The sequence below is a fragment of the Halichoeres trimaculatus genome, unplaced genomic scaffold, assembly GCF_033239565.1.
Source record: "Halichoeres trimaculatus isolate MK-OKI-2021-1 unplaced genomic scaffold, fHalTri1.1 fHalTri1_scaffold_8, whole genome shotgun sequence".
Taxonomy (NCBI): domain Eukaryota; kingdom Metazoa; phylum Chordata; class Actinopteri; order Labriformes; family Labridae; genus Halichoeres; species Halichoeres trimaculatus.
In genome coordinates this window covers 25,509,115-25,525,109 of record NW_027437186.1, presented here as the reverse complement: position 1 = coordinate 25,525,109, position 15,995 = coordinate 25,509,115, and the positions used below count along the sequence as shown (strand labels likewise).

At 39.8% G+C, this 15,995-nt stretch overlaps 1 protein-coding gene across 1 annotated transcript in view; it reads left to right on the top strand.

Moving 5' to 3' along the window:
- Nucleotides 1-15,995, top strand: part of LOC141794757 (protocadherin-15-like) — a 262,295-nt gene that overhangs the window by 195,379 nt on the left and 50,921 nt on the right. Inside the window, exons 24-25 of the mRNA XM_074675236.1 lie at nucleotides 2,220-2,360; nucleotides 4,339-4,451. Coding sequence (XP_074531337.1) covers nucleotides 2,220-2,360; nucleotides 4,339-4,451 — 254 coding nt within the window. The remainder of the gene's footprint in view (nucleotides 1-2,219; nucleotides 2,361-4,338; nucleotides 4,452-15,995) is intronic.

Genomic DNA, 15,995 nt, shown 5'->3' with positions numbered 1-15,995 from the left:
AATGTTGAAATATTTGACTGAATGTTTTTGGATGTGTCCTGAATTTCAAGTACTTGCATGGTTCAAAAAAACAGACTCTAAGCCCACCTCATCTCTGCCTCCTCGCCTCTTGCTAGGTTCACTGAAAGTTAAATTGAGTTGGTTAGGTTACAACATGGCAACAGCCAATGACCGGCTTCAAAACTCTACTTCAGAAACAAATAGGTGAAGTCTTAAAAACTACATACATGTATTATACAGTCTATGGTTTTGACATATGTGACTGGTGTCTGTAGATCTGTAAATGTTTGGATGATGATTCTTGTGTCCAACTTGGGGACTTGCTTTTCTTTACAAACACCCAGAAACCTGGTTTAGAAGAAGAAAAAAATCTAGTGGGAGTGGCTTGTCTTCTTTTTTTTTGTCATCCTGTGCTTTTTAGTTTACACTTTGAGCATAGCCAACTATAAACAGGTTTTACCAAAATATCAATGTCAGAGTAACAGTGTTAAGCTTTACAAATAAGTTTTAACCATACAAAGTCAATTGATGATCAACATTTGCAACTAGTAGCTTGTTGGATTGGCAGCACATTGTCATACAGTGGCCTTTTAAATCCACCACAAAAGTTGTTTCATTCAATTTAAACTATTTATTTTTATTTATTTTTTTATTTGTGGCATTTGAGGCAGTTTCCTGACTAAACTGTGAGTGGGAGATTTGTCAGGCACATCCGATAACACACACATTCTCTCAGGAATGACTGGACTCACCTCCATGGACAATACATAAGTGAAAACGAGGCATAAACCATGTAGAAAAAGTTGACTACACCTTGTGTCTAGACTCTAGCAAAACACTTTAGCCGTCTCCTCTTGTAAAGGTTCTACTTCAGAGGCCACTGTACCCGAGTTTTCTTTTTGTGTTGTTTTTTTATTAATGATCCCGTCCTGACATCTTTTCCATTACATGTTAGAAAACAAGCTCAAGAGCTTTTAGAGATGAGACTCTTCTTTTTTGAGAATCCCCTTAGTGAATTCACTCCGATAGTTTTGTAACCTCTAAGAGACACATTTGTGTGAATAAGCCTCCTGAGGGAGCCACTTCTACTACAGGATTTTACCTCTCTCTAGCCCCAGGTTTTACCCAATCCCCAGGGAGCAAAATCAGTTCAGGCAAAGCAGCAGAGCTTCAGAACAGCTCATAAAAAAACAGGCTAAGTTTAAGGTCCAGGGGGACAAAACTGAAATAAGATAAGCTATAGAGATGATTAGTAATCAGGAACCGTGATTAATCTTAATCAAGGGGTCATTTAAGACTGGGCACTTGCTAATGAATCTAAGGATGTAACTCTGACTGAGAGGGGAAAGTTTAATAGAGAGGTTTACATGCTTAATGAAAGAGAGGCATTGAATCATCGACTATCTTTAAATTTATGTTAGACTGTGTGATGAGGACTTTGTTGAGTACAGCTTTAAGTATGGACAAAAATCATTTCAACTTTGTTTTTGTGATGACACATACACTTTGGTTTCAGGTGTGGTTTTGAAACTAAACTGTGCGTGTCACTTTCCTTGAACAGTGTTGTTTATTACTTTTATTTCTGTTATAATCAACAAGTGTTTGTTTTCCTTCATTGTGGGTACCATCTACCTTTTGTTATGTTTTTTGAGTCATTTTAGTCTTCTTCTACACTCGTAAGGGAATTTTCTAAGTACTGCCATTTGTCTTGTTTCGTCTTTATGGGTGTTGCCCTAGAGCCTTGTTGCACAATGTCTCATCCTTTGTCATTGTCTTTCCATTTTTCTCAACCTCTGTTTGCTGTTTATGCGCACTCAACTAAAACGCCTGCTTTATAAAAAGATTCTGTGGAATGACCCAGCGTCTAGTTTGTGAAACCAAAGAATAATGGAAATGCAGAGCGTTTAATCCATGTTACATGAGCTACTTTTTGCAGAATTTTTGAACACACACATTTAATCAACTGTAGGTCCTTGATATTATATCTTCAGGGTACAACAACAAGAAACACAGTTGCATAAAACACCTTTTTCTTTCTACCGTCATATTAAATATAAGATTTCACCATATCCAGGCATTAGTACATTTTATAATGCCTAATTATGGTCACACCGTCTTTCCTATTGAACTGTTCTGAACTATGTTTTACCATTACTGTGTCGATATATAAATGAACTGTGCCTTGATGTAGTTCATGAACTTCTTTCTCCTTCCTCCAGGGGACTCCAGCCAGTTTTGTCCGCTACAGAGTGGACCAAGACAGGTCACCCTACAGCGGGAGCATCTTTGATGTAGAGGAGGAAACTGGGAGAGTCATCACCAAGGTCAACCTTAATGAAGAGCCCAGTGTCACCTTTAAGGTGAGAAGCAGTTATTACAGGGACATTAGCAGAGGGAGGCTGGTGCTGCTCTGAATGTGAGGGTCTCTTCTGAGATAATGTTGTTTTTTTATTCATACAGTGAGTCCAGGGAGTCTCCATTATGGTGGATTGATATACATTTCTCTGGAGGTTTGAGTGAAAGCTTCCCCCAAACACACATGGGAACATGCAGTCTTGTTAGTTCAACAATAGCAGCAATGCATCACATAAAGAGGCAGCTGGGCTCGCATTTGAGGCTCCAGAGTCTCAGAAGGGCAATAGTAAGCGGAGTCAGGTCATAAAGGCCTCGCTGCACATGTGCATGATTGATATTGGACATTGCATTGGTATTCAGCAGATAGCCACACAGATGGTAAGCAAGTGATAGTAACATCTGAATGACACAGCTCATGCCCAGAAGCATACACAAGTATGACTTTGGTGCTCTGCCTATTAGAGGGAATTTATTTTTTAACCTTGTTGGTGTCAAGGCTTGAGTCAGAATGCTTGTAGGTTAGTCCTCAATCTTCACTGTAATATTTCAATATTCTAAATTAAGTGTTGACAACGGCGTATGAGCTACAGGAATATTCATGTTCCCGCAAATCGGTTTATTCTGAATAAGCCAGAGCAGTAGTTGTTTAAATGACACAGCTTGGGTGACACTGGGGGTGTGGCAGAAGTTGACCCCACATCTCGTATGCCATTGCAAACAGTTTCTGAAAAAAAAAAAAAAAAAAAAAAGACACTTGTGGCAATGTAACAGGTAAAAATTAGCCAGATTAGAGGAGCTGGTGTTAAGTGCTCTTAGCCTTATAGGGTGCTTTGGCCAGCTTCCCATGAGCTTTTCAGACAGCCTCTGAATCTGTCCACTTTTGCCCATCTGAAAATTCTGTAGTAATCAAATCCTTTATGATTGGATTAGTGGATTTGTCCTGTCCTCACCAAAGAAGCTCATCTTTTTCCCATGCTTTTCCCCTTGACGACATAAAAACACAATTGTGCAATCTGAACATGCACTCTGATGACTCTGATTACATGTATATGTGCCTGTAATACAGTTAAAGTACAATCTTTAAATAACTCATAAGCAGTCAGACTGTTGTTGTTATTATAATGATCAATTTAAGAACATGGTGTACATGTAAACATATTGATTACGTGCATGAAGAGCAGAGCAGCAACCTGATAGCTCCCACAGGCGTGTTCTCTCTGTTAATGTTATTGCTAACAGATTTCATACAGCCTGTTTTAGTGAAATGTGAGTTGCAATAATGCTCATCTTCTGTTTACTGGTAAACATGGATTATTCTAGAAAATCAAAGAACATCTGTGGTGATTATTGCCTTGTCACAATGATTATGTCATTGCTTGTCATGTGTCTGTTGCTTCTGATATCAAGCTTTGTTACTAATAAAAATCTCCCCCAGCTGCTCAAGTGAAGATTATGTAACAAGTTACCGCGACCTTACACAGGCACATAGATAGTTGTGAAGAGGGGACCAGGTGCCTCATAGGATGAGGTTGTTAAAGGGATTTGTGGCTTACGCTACTTTGTACGTAATCTATCTGCCTCTACCTTCAGATTATGTTCTTTTTCTGCATTTCTTACCTTTTCTCTTTTTCTTTTTCTTTTTTCTTTTTTTTTTTTTTGTTTACACTTTTTCTGCCTATCTCTTCCTCCCCTCTCCCCCGCATCTGCCCCTCCAGGCTCCATTCTCCACAGTCTATGAATGTAGATCAATACATTCATACATTCTCTGTGCGGGCTTTGCAGGCCGCTCGCCAGATCCTATTCTGCCAGTCAAGCTTTATTAGGATGCCGAACATGTTTACTGAGAATGCCTGGCAACCTCAGAAAGAGAATATTTTGTGTAGTGGGTAGTAGTATGGACCAAAGACAGAATGCTGTTATACTTTTGTGTTCACATTTGCATTTGTTTGTTGTTTATCTGCGTGTTTCTGTCGCCCGCTGCAGTTGTTTGTGATCGCATTTGATGACGGGGAGCCAGTGAAGACTAACAGCACTTTGGTGGAGATAACCGTCCTTCAGCCCTCCCGCATCCCGATCTTCACCCAGGAGGAGTATAGGTGCGTCTCCTTGACACAACTGTGGAAGCAGCTGCCTCTGCACACATCAAAGAGCCCCAAAGAGGGAGAAAAATGCTGCAGGATGGTTTCTTAAGAATGCCCCGACTCACTTTTTTTATCTCTGGCCACATCTTTTATTCAATGTCTGGGATATTTCCATTAATATTTAATCATTTTGCAAATTATATATTCCACCTTGAGCTGTCGTAAATGGCCGTGAAGTCGATATTCCTCATGCATTTCTTATTTTCTGTTTTATCAATAGCTATCTACAGATTATTATTATTCCTTCATGCCGACACTCAGCGCAGTATCCTCAGCTGTGATACTGTCTCTCGTTGTCGCGCTCTCTTTTCCGTGCGTGACTGATTAATGAGTTTGGAGTATAAATATGCATTAGCCCCTCCGGCTAGATGCTGCAGATCATCGCTGCTGTAAACCACATTTGTTCCTCTCTAAGGGCAGAGCAGGGCTTCCCCCTGAGTTTATTAAGAGTCTCCTTTGACAAGATTAAGTGTTTGGACTGTGAAACCAGCGAAGGGAGATGCAAGATGAACATTATCCATACTGCCACACACAATAAATGGCTGTTCTGGACCGTGGCTGGGTTGGGTGATGTGACTCTGCATCAGGAAGAGGCAAGAGACATGTATTATTAAAAGATAAACATGGATTATTCACACTCCAGCTGACTTTGAAAACCTTTCCGTGATGAGTAAGTGTGAGTGTTTGCAGTGGCTGTCATTTTGTGTTCCTCTGCAGCAAGCACCTGTCTGCATCATCTGGAGATCTAAGCCAGACTGTGAAGCTTTAAGGAGTGATGGCAAAGTTTGCCTGGCACAATGCAGTCTCCAGGAGCTTATAGTGAAGCTTGTTTTAAGTGGATTGATTTACCAGCTTGTATGTCAGTCAAAGTTTGGAGTCTTGGCAGTCTATCATCTGTAACAGAATTTGATATGCCTTTATGCAAAAGACAGGGATTGTGAGCTCTGCCCAAGCTGTCAACACATCAGTGAAAGTGTGTGTGACTTTGTGTCTGTGTGTATTTCCTTTCACAGATCATTGTGTGTGTATTGAATGTGTCCTTTTTTTAATCCAGCACTTTGTGTGTGCACTCACGTCCCCCTGTTGTTCGGCTTTATTCGGTGATTGATACGCAGACTTAGCCGCATAACCAGTGAAAGGCCATTGATTAACGCCTTGAATGAGTGCTCTGTCTGGCACTCACACAGAAGGTCGGCACCGTAGGCCCACACCGCTGTAGGGTGTCACTTTGACGATACTCAGCACACCCAGCGGCAGGCCCGTTGTAAATTGTGAGCCGTGAAAACATTAGCCAGGTGCTCGAGCCTCTCCTGCTGGACGAGGTTGTCTCCAGCGGCGAGCGTCCAATCTGCTTGCTGTACGATGAACTATCTCTTCCTTTCCTTGCCGCTCTATCTCCCCGCATCATCCTCTCCCTGAGGAGCTCAGGAGCACAAATCACTCTCTAAATGTCCACGGAGAAGATCTCGTCTGTCTTTGAGAAGGCAGTTAGTTATAGCAGCAATCAGGTAAGTTATGCCTACAGCTCCGGAGCACACAATTAAAACAACTCTGCAGAGCTTTGGCTGACTTAATGATTCCTGCTCCTGCTTTATGGTTGGTCCCCTCCATCTGTCAGAGGGAAATGAGAAGCTCCCAGTCATTGTTGGCTAAAATAAATGCCTTCTACCGTAGCTGTTACTGTAGCAGCAGGTTGCCACTTGCTTAAGAAGGTTTGAGCAAAACACCTTATGTTGTGTCTGCAGAAACACAAATGTTGGGCTCTGAATTTCGTAATTGCTTGGATAAGATAAAGCAAAATTAAATTCAGATTTTCAGATCACCATAAAATTGATATAAAAACACAAACATATGTCTCAGCATAATATCACAATGTTACTGCTCCACATGGAGAAGCCCTTTTTTTACCAAATAAATCATGGTGAACAACTAAAGGCTCATATCAAACCTATACTACCAAGAAAAATCACTCCAATTCTTCAGCAGCTTAACTCCCCTTTGGTTCTTGACAATTGTTTTAATATTTAACAGTGAGGGTTTAAAACACCCTGCTGTGCAAGTACTTTTAGCCTTGCCAGAACTAAATATCCTACCAATCTTTCCCTGCATGAGTGTATGCCTCGCAATTTGAGGTTTTAAAATAATTAATCATGCAGTCCTTCCAAGAAGTAAAAGTTTGAGTAATGTAGCTTTTACTCATACAGCTTTCATAATGTTTGTTTAATGTGAAATTGAATAAAGTATATGAATTAATCAGAACCAAAGAGGGTTTTATGTTCTGTGTTGAAGGGCGTGTAACGTATTTTCAAGTGGTGTCATTAAGCTGCTGTGAATATACATTTAACATGAAACTCACGGAAGCAGCCCTTTGGGAAGCCTTTAAAACTGGGCACAAGGGGAGGTCATGAATATTTATTTTCCCCTGGTTGCGTGTTTGGGGACGAGGACTGGTAAGCTGCTATATCTAGCATGGTCCCACCATGTGAATCCCCCCTTCGGTGCTGTGTCTACTCTTCTAGCCTGATGCTGCAAAACTGAAGTTAGAGCTATTTTTTTTTTCCTCGCACTGCTTATCTCCCCCACAGGCTTCCTCTTCTAAATCTACTCTAAATCACATGAGACTTCTGCCTCACCGCTTCTGAGTATGTCATTCTGCTCTTCTCTTCCATTCGCCCCCCACCCAAATCCCCCACATCCCTTGAGTTTTTCCTCTCAGCTTATCGCTCTCTCTGTCAGATTCTGTCTCACTTTGTCCTCTTTTGTCTCTCCTCTAGCTGTGCAGTCCGTGTCCCTTAATTTTCTGCTCAGCTGGGGTGGAATTTCACCCTCTGTGTGGGATTTCTTTAAGCATTTACAAACATTTAAAGTCCTGTCTTTACTGCTTTTAAATGCTATTTTAACTGTATTTAAACCTTCATTATCAAAGTTTTAATGTAAATTAACCTCTTGCATCTTGCCATTTGGGACTGACTGCCTTTTAAACACGCCTCTGGAGGTCTTTTGTGCTCTTGTGTTGGGTATTTCCATTAACTAGACTTTAATAAAATTCTGCCACCTCTGCAACATATTTCAAAACTTGCTCTTTTGGCTGATTGAAGAGAATCTCATTAAGGAGTGAAATGTCACAGCATTATTTATTCCCTTTACTGCTGTTTTCTGTAGTTGCAGACAGCAGATGTTGTGCCATACCTGCAGCATTAATATGCAGTCTGGCGATCCTGAGAGGAGCACTACACCCTACTACATTATTGAGTCATGCTCTTGGTTATACTGTTTGCATAGTAAACAGTGTCAGCATCGAGTATTACTACAATCAACAACATGCTGTCACCACTTAAGCTTGCTTCTAATTACACTATTAGTGACAGTGTGTGAAAATTGCTCCAGAATTCACTCTGTACATACACCCACATGATGCACGGTAACATAAAAAAATACACAGATTTCCCTAGCCCTGAGAACATACAGTAGCTGTACCCAACGTCTCTGTTAGGCATTGTTACCCTGTTCATCACTGTGAGTGTCAGGGGTAATAGCTCAAAAGAAACAGCACATCTCTTTTCTGCCATTTCTTGACTTTTACAGACTATAGAGACTGCCGGCATAAGTTCTCTGCAGATGTCTGACCACTGTGTTACCATTGATTTAATGTTCTCAGCGGTCAGGCTCACAAATGGCTACACAATACCCGAAGCAGCGGATAGATGTGGTTATCACTGGGCTCTGCAGCCTTTGAACACAAATCAAAAAGCGATAAACAACTTGTCAAATCACAAAGGAAAAAAAGCTGTCAAGGAAACCATTGCTGCTTGTTTTATAGGAAATAAATGAAGGTAGGAGCTAATCGCTGTTCCCTCAATGAGCTATTCTTGAAATCTGAAAGGAAAACAGCATTTAATGTGTTGGGAAAAAAATATTTGATTCATTTCCAGTTCAAATCAGGCTGTGATTTCTACATATTTAAGCAAATGTCATGCTTTCTTAGCATACAGCTCTTTTAATGGCAGCCTTCTTTTATCTGTTGTTCTGCCAGACGTGTATACAAGTGATGGAGGTGCTTACAGCCCACTCATCCATGTTCTATCAGGCATTTAAAGGGTTAGCGATAAACCCTGCAGTGTGCTCTCCCACACACCTCCTTCACTGCAGACCCATATTTGAAAAACCAACATCAACCCTCTCTATTTCTTTGTCTATCCATCAATTTATCTATCCATCAATCTATCCTGGTGTCCTTCCTTCCCTCTCTTCTGAATCCGCAGCTATAAGGTGTAGAGCACTTTCATGCTCCTGAAGGGCGTGATTGATTTTCAGCCACAGGGTTTGAATCCACGGCCCTGAGCCTTGAACCTCTTAGCCACAGGAGCGCACTGACCTTTCACTTGTCTTTGCTAAGTAGGCAGGCATCAGTTGTAACAGAGGCCAAAGTCGCACTCATCGCACACATCTCAAATATCAACTAAAGGTCGATGCTGAAAGCAGGGCAAGAAAAGCTGCATGACTTATCATTAAGCTCTCACTCTGACTTTGCAGATAATTATCAGAAACAATGAAGAGTGAAACCAGTGCTCAGTGCTGAGGAATAAAGATAGATTTCTGAAGTGTTAGGTCAAATATTTTCAGACAGAAGTCAGGGTTTAAGATCATAATCCATTTTCCAATCACAGACAAAAATACACCATGCACCAAAAATGTTTTTAATGGAGCCGTTTGTCATTTTTGCCATCAGATAAACAATGAAAATTGAAGAACAAGAGAAACCTGAATCAGTCCAGATTCCTCTTTTTTTTCCATTCATGTTTTGATTATTCCTTTTTATCTTCCTCACATTATAAATTGAGAAACACAGTCTTAGAGTCATGAGATGGATGAACAAATGAAGGGTTAGATGGATAGAAGAATAATCTTTTTTTTATTTTATTAACACTGATATTGCCCCGCTTTTTTTTTTTTTTTTTTTTTTTTCAATGTGTGTTGTGTAATCGTACCCAGATTATCCTTTAACGTCATCAACAACAATGGATGACAGAAAGCAGCATGTTATTACATGAAATTATGAGTAATCTTTGGAACATAAAAAGGTTTACGTCTTACATTTTTGACTGTCTACTCCCACTTTTTCTGCATTTTCGTAACAATCAAGATGTTCTCTTTAAGTTTGCCTTAACTTTAGCAGGGTTTCATTTACTATTGAATGTATATGTGTCCTTAAAAAAACTCTGCCTGCCATTGAATGTGAGTTAATCAACAGTTTGTAAGGCGAAATAATTTACCTTTTTTAACCTCCCACGGACAGAGGAACAGAAGAGTAATTGAGTGAACAGCATGAATAATAACACTCAGATGACTGACAGAGAGATTCAAAAGGGGGTCTATTAAACCAGACTGTCCAGACAGTGATTACAATGGTAAGGACAAGGAGATGAACTTAACTGAAGAAAATGGATTATATTAACATTTATTAATAAGCTCAACACACTACATTACCAGTTCTCTTTAATTTAACACAATATGTATTTGATAGCACAAATGAAGTAATGACTTAGATTCTGAGCTGGGTGTGGAATCTCATTTGCAGATTCAATGAAATTCATTTCAATGGTTCAAAGATTCAGAGCTTATCCTATGCGCTTGTTAGCTTTTCATCACCTTCATAGAGTTATGATGATTAACAGTTTTAGGTTTGGAATTACATTGTAACTGCAACAGGAAACCATGATCCAGATATTTGAAACACCCTTGATAGCCCTGACTTTGGGATCTTTTTAAAATAATAACAAGTCAAGAGGGTATTCCTCTGAATGGACTGCTATCTGGAAGCCTGTGAGGGGGCGGAGTTATGAGCAGGCCTCGATGTTTGAGGTCCCTTAAACTTGACATAAGCCAGTTAAGAGATCCTTATGTGATGACATAATTACTCCAGCAAGTCTCATGAAAATCTCAAGCAATTTTTAAAACAAACTGTTTTGAGCAGTTTACAGACAGATTCAGGGATTTTTACAACATATGACTATGTAATGTTTTTAAAATGTGCACATTTTCAGTTTAAATATCAAGCATTGCTACTTTCTATACATTTTTGAAACACAGGGAAGCAACATTACTCCATCTTTAAGCAGCATGCTATTCATAACCTTACACCTATACCTGGTGGCAGTGGATACAATCGATAATAGCTTCACATAAATGCCGCTTCTTATCACGCACTCAACTTTACTCTTTCTTAAGTTTTGCTTCTACAGTTCAAAGAAATCAAATCGTGTTTTATTTTTACCTTGAGTCTTCACACTTTATTCTTTGTAACCACACAAATACACTGTTGATATGAACACTCTCATGCTTTTTGAAAACACACTGCCTGGTTTCTGCTCTCCATCCCATTAACATGCAGAAAGGGTCTCAGTAATTTGCGCTTGCCACTCCAACACAAAATTTCAGTAACTGATTTGTCCTGCAGCATTCTGCTGGTTAGAGAGGTGCTAATGTCTTTCTGTGGGTGAGGCCTCCAGGTGTTGCTGTTCTGGAGTAGATAATGCAGGGCAGGAGCAGTGATTTGACAGTAAAACATGCAGGATGGCATCACTGCCTACCTGGCAATGTGTGTTATCAAACTGCAAGCCTGGATGGCTGGCCTAGTTTTGACAACACACTCCTCCACCAGAGTCCAAACATTTGCTGGCCAGGTCCTCTCTTGTGTGTTAAATGACCCTCTGGATGAAATGTGAAGTGATGTCCTGTGGGCTGACATGCCTAAGCTGGCACCAGTCGTGGCACCGTCTGGCTGCACAGTAAATGTTGTTTCTGCAGCTTGGCTAATGCTTTCCATCATACCCTCAAGAACAGGTTTGATTGGAGCCTCTTTCTTTCTCTCAAAACTTAGAGAAATGGCTCACTGTGAGCACAAAAGACGTTCAGGGTCTGGTGGGGCAAGATAAGTGATCAGGGGAATAGCTCAGGGAGGAACATGATCAGGGGGGAGGAGTGCTGTAAACATCTTTCCTTATTTTACAGAACACCATGGTTTCATGTTACTTAGCCTTACTTTGTGTCAGAGGTGTTGGATTCCTGAAGTGTTTGTTTGCAGCAGAGCTTTTTTTTTCTGCTAAATCCTCTTAGCGAGTGTGAGTCAGCAGCTCATAAACAGTGTGTGCTGATATCTTCTGTGTGTTGAATTTGGTTTACAAGTGAGAGAGCATTTGCTGGAGGAGATGATGAATTGTTCATTTGTGCACAAATTTTAGGAACTTGCTAAACTCTCAATCGGAGTAAATAAAACGTATCACAAAACAAGTATCTCTGGGTGCGTTTTGAAGCTTCTGGGCTTTAATATTTGGCATGCGATGTTCAGTGCCAGGGTACAACTGGCGCATTAAAACAACACTTACAGAAAGTGCAATCCACATTTTGATTAGCATTTAATGCTGAATAATTTAACACTGCCCTCGTCTTCCAAATTAGAAAAGCCATGTTCAGTGTCTGTTTCTAAGATTATGAAATATGTTGCAATACATTGCAGGAGATAAACACAAATAGCTGTGAAAATAAGTCACCAAATCAATAAAGAAATAATTCATATCCCACAGTTAAGTGAGCTATCTGTCATGTACCATATAAGACTGTGCTGCGTTATGCAAAGTTGAAGTTTTTGGTCCCAATGGACAAGAGTTGGCCCTTTCTAATAGAGCGAGTTTTTTTAAAGGATGAAAATATGAATAATTCCACTGATTAGAAAAACAACGTCTCTCGCTTGGAATGAGCTATTAGATTGTTTCTTTTTTCTTTGCTTTCTTTTATGAAATATGAATATGAAACACCAAAAAAAAAACAAAAGTTTTTACACTGAACAAACAAGGGCAGTAAACAAGCTGTCAAAAAATCAGGATGGTATAATGGTATAGGATAACACTTTTAAATAAAAAAACAAGGCTATAATAATGACTTATTTTTTCAGGACACAGACAGCATGGTGTACTTAAGTGTTAACACTTAATCAAGTTCCAGCCTGTGCTGTTACCTTACAGAGTAGACCCACAGGAGCCAGCCAAGACTCCCCAAGACTTGTGGCCCATTTCAGCTGCTTCACAAGTTGCACTTAGATACTAAAAGATGCTTAATGTAGTGTGAAAAAGAGAAAAAGGTATAAGATACAGACAGACAGATCAGAGTTAGAGTGGGAGTTTCAGAGTCTTGTGTTGGCTTTTTTTTTAAAGGTAGGTTTTAAGATAATTTTTAAATGTGTGAAGTGAGCCGAGGCTGAAATGAGTCAGTGTTCCAGAGAACTGGGATGATGATGATGATGATGATGATGATGATGATGATGGTAAAGACTCTGTCCCCCAAGGTGCGTTGCTCGGTGTCTGATGATCTAAGGTTATGAGATGGGCAGTGGCATTTGAGAAGGTTGTGAGGTATGAAGGGGTGAGGTTATGAAGGGATTTGTAGGTGATGAGGAGGATGCTGAAATGATTTCAGAGAGCCAGTGAAGGTGCTGAAGGGAGCTCTGGAGCTGGGGTGTGTGAGTGACTGGGCAGCTCAGTTTTGGACATGGTGTTGTAGTTGGAGGTCAGTAGAGGGAAGGCTGTTAAGGATGCCGTTGCAGTGGTCCAGTCTGGAGTTTATGAAGGCATGTGTGTGTGTTTTTCCTGGTGATAGATGATGGTAGGAGGGTGTTTTGTTTATGTTTTTGAAGTGTGTTTTGGAGGAGAGTGAAGTTTAGGATGATTCCAAGGTTAAAGATAACTGAGGAGCATGTGATAATATACATTTTTCCCTAGGGACTTTACCCTGGAGGGAGGGTAGTACTTTCCAGGATGTCCAGGAACTTTTGAGGGTGAGGCTTTGAAGATAAAAGTTTCTGCTTGGAAGAAGAGCCGCTGTACTTCACTCCACCCTCCGAATGATAACATCACACACAGCTGTGATTGACTATTTAATAAATCCTAAACAGTGGTCTTCTTTGAGCATGATAGTGTGAATGCGTCTCAGTCAGCTCCCTGTAAGACCATTTGAGAAGGATGCATCCCACTTAAAGTAGTCAATCAGCAAGACATTTTAGATGGCAGAGCAGTGCAGTGCAGTGCAGTTCTGGGCAAAGAGGAGAATTCAGAATGATTTTAGATGTATGAATGATGGGAAACCTGGCAGGGCCACTTTTTAGAGACTTTTTCCCACATTCTGTCAAAGTCATGCATTTTAGACAAACATACTGAAAATAAAATAAACATTGGGAGGGTCCTTTTTTTTTTTTTTCTTTTGAAGGACTCCTAAATCTAAGATAGCAAATGAAGAAGCTGAAGTGGGTTCCACACCTCAAGGCATCTTGGCTTCCTCTGGTCAGTGTGTATTGTTTGCACTTTTCAATGCTTTTATTCCTTGTAACCTGTTCTTTGTAATGGGCTTGTAAAGACTCAAGGACACTTATCATGGCAAAGATCCCTGAATTGTTCATGAAGAGTGAGAAAACCAAACCACCGTCTTTGTCTGGAGTCTATTCTGCCTTCTAGCATCCAAGATTTGCTCAAAAGACACCTCCGTGAAGATTTTTATGAGCTTTGTCAGTTCGCACTTTAGGAATACATCAGAAGGTAAATAAGTAAATATAAGAGAAGACCAAGATAGTTCAGAAGAGGAAATGCATTGAAGATAAGTCTATTTAAGTTTTTACAGAGGAATTAAAGGATTTGAATCAAGGAAAATGAAGCAGCAATTCATTAGGATGTGAAATCCTTCATAACACAAAGAAAACATTCCTATAAATGCATACAGTATAATGCAGAATTTGTGCAGTCTAATTTTCATTACGTATTCTTGCTCCTAGAGGTTTGTAAGTCTATCGTCTATTCACCTGAGGCTAGTATTTTTTTCTTACTTCCCTCGTGTTTCTGACCATGATGGTGTAGTTTTGTTTTCTATCCTTTTATTGATTATTGCTCAAGATATGTGTCTTTAGTTTTCTGCCAACACTGCAGTGTAGTTGGGAAGAAGTGAATCTTTCTAGAATTGATGTTCCAGCATCTCTGGCTGAAAATGCAGACCTTAACAGAAACAGATTTTATTGCCACTGTTTTTTGAAATAGCCTTGTACATGTGACTTATAAGAAGCCCAGAGAGGTTTCCAAAAAGCTGCCTGGATGCAGTGAGACCTCTTGTATCTTGATATTGATTATGCTGTAGATGGACTGTATTAATTCAACGACAGGATTCTATTGTAATGTGGCACAGAGCTCCTGTTGTGGTTGTGTGCTCCTGCACCCTGAGTGATGTGTTAACCTAAATTAATCTGTACTTTCTGACAGGCTGCATTAACATACCAAACCATGTAGCTGTGAAGCTGTGGCCTTTAAGATGTTCTGCTCCCCACTATTGGTTGTTTGTGTTATCCGCCATGCTTGCAACATATTGTTTACCTCTCGCCAAATAAAATAGGTTTGTCAGTTTTTGGCTGTCAGATGCTTCACTGCTTCTCTATCCCCCTTTTGATTTGCCCAACCATAACCTATGATCTTAAAGTTCACCCCCTCTGTCAGTAATAAAGTTCAGCCCAAACAATATCACAGTATATGAGGTGTAGTTCAATGTTTATCTCAGCATGAACTTTGGTTTAAAAAAGAATGTATTAAAGATATCGTTATTGCATTTTAGAAAAGTATGACTTTTTTCTCTATCAGTAAATTTGCATTGAGTAAATATTGGTAACACTTTACTTTAGAGGTCCGCATATTTCATCACACATAGGTAATAATCAGAAAAAGTGTTTTTTCTTATTTCTTTGAAACTAGCACATAGCTTCTTCAAATTAATGTCCAAATGTATTGTTGTAGGTTACTGTTTTTTCTTCCAGTTTCTTTGAAATTTACTCCAAATTGCAAGGCAAGAAGGTGATGATTAGATTTTTTTTTTTTTTAAATCAAATCACAACCCACCACAAAATGTTTCTAGAAGTATCCCAACGCCCAAATTTGCGGACCTCTAAAGTAAAGTGTTACCAAAATATTACACACATGCAGTTTCTGACACTTTAACTGGCGTGCCGTGATTAAATGGAGAGAAAAAGTATTAAGGCAGTCATTCTGGATGTTATAATTGATTTTGAAAACCTTTAGCAGTATTGAGGTTAAAGGGCTATTTCCTGTGTAAATCACACTGTGAGACTGAGCTGACTTTGCTTTGGCTGTCACTATGACTTTGAACTGTGGTCTTTGTAATAAACACAAGCTCTGGATTCACATTAGTGTTTCCCCTTTTTTTATCAAAGGGAAGCTCAAACGCATTCCCTATGTGTAATTAAGTTGGAGTCAGAGGGTTGTCTGTTAGTCACTTTCTGAATTTGCTCCCAGGCAGGAACAAACAAGCTAACACCAGGGTGACATAACAGCTAACACACACTCTCTCGAGCGTATTTTCACCTCAACAGTCATCAAATTAGGCTGATTCATAATTGCTGGGGAAAATGTGCAGCGTAACACCACCAGCGGCAGTCAGGCAGAAATAGGCAGCAAC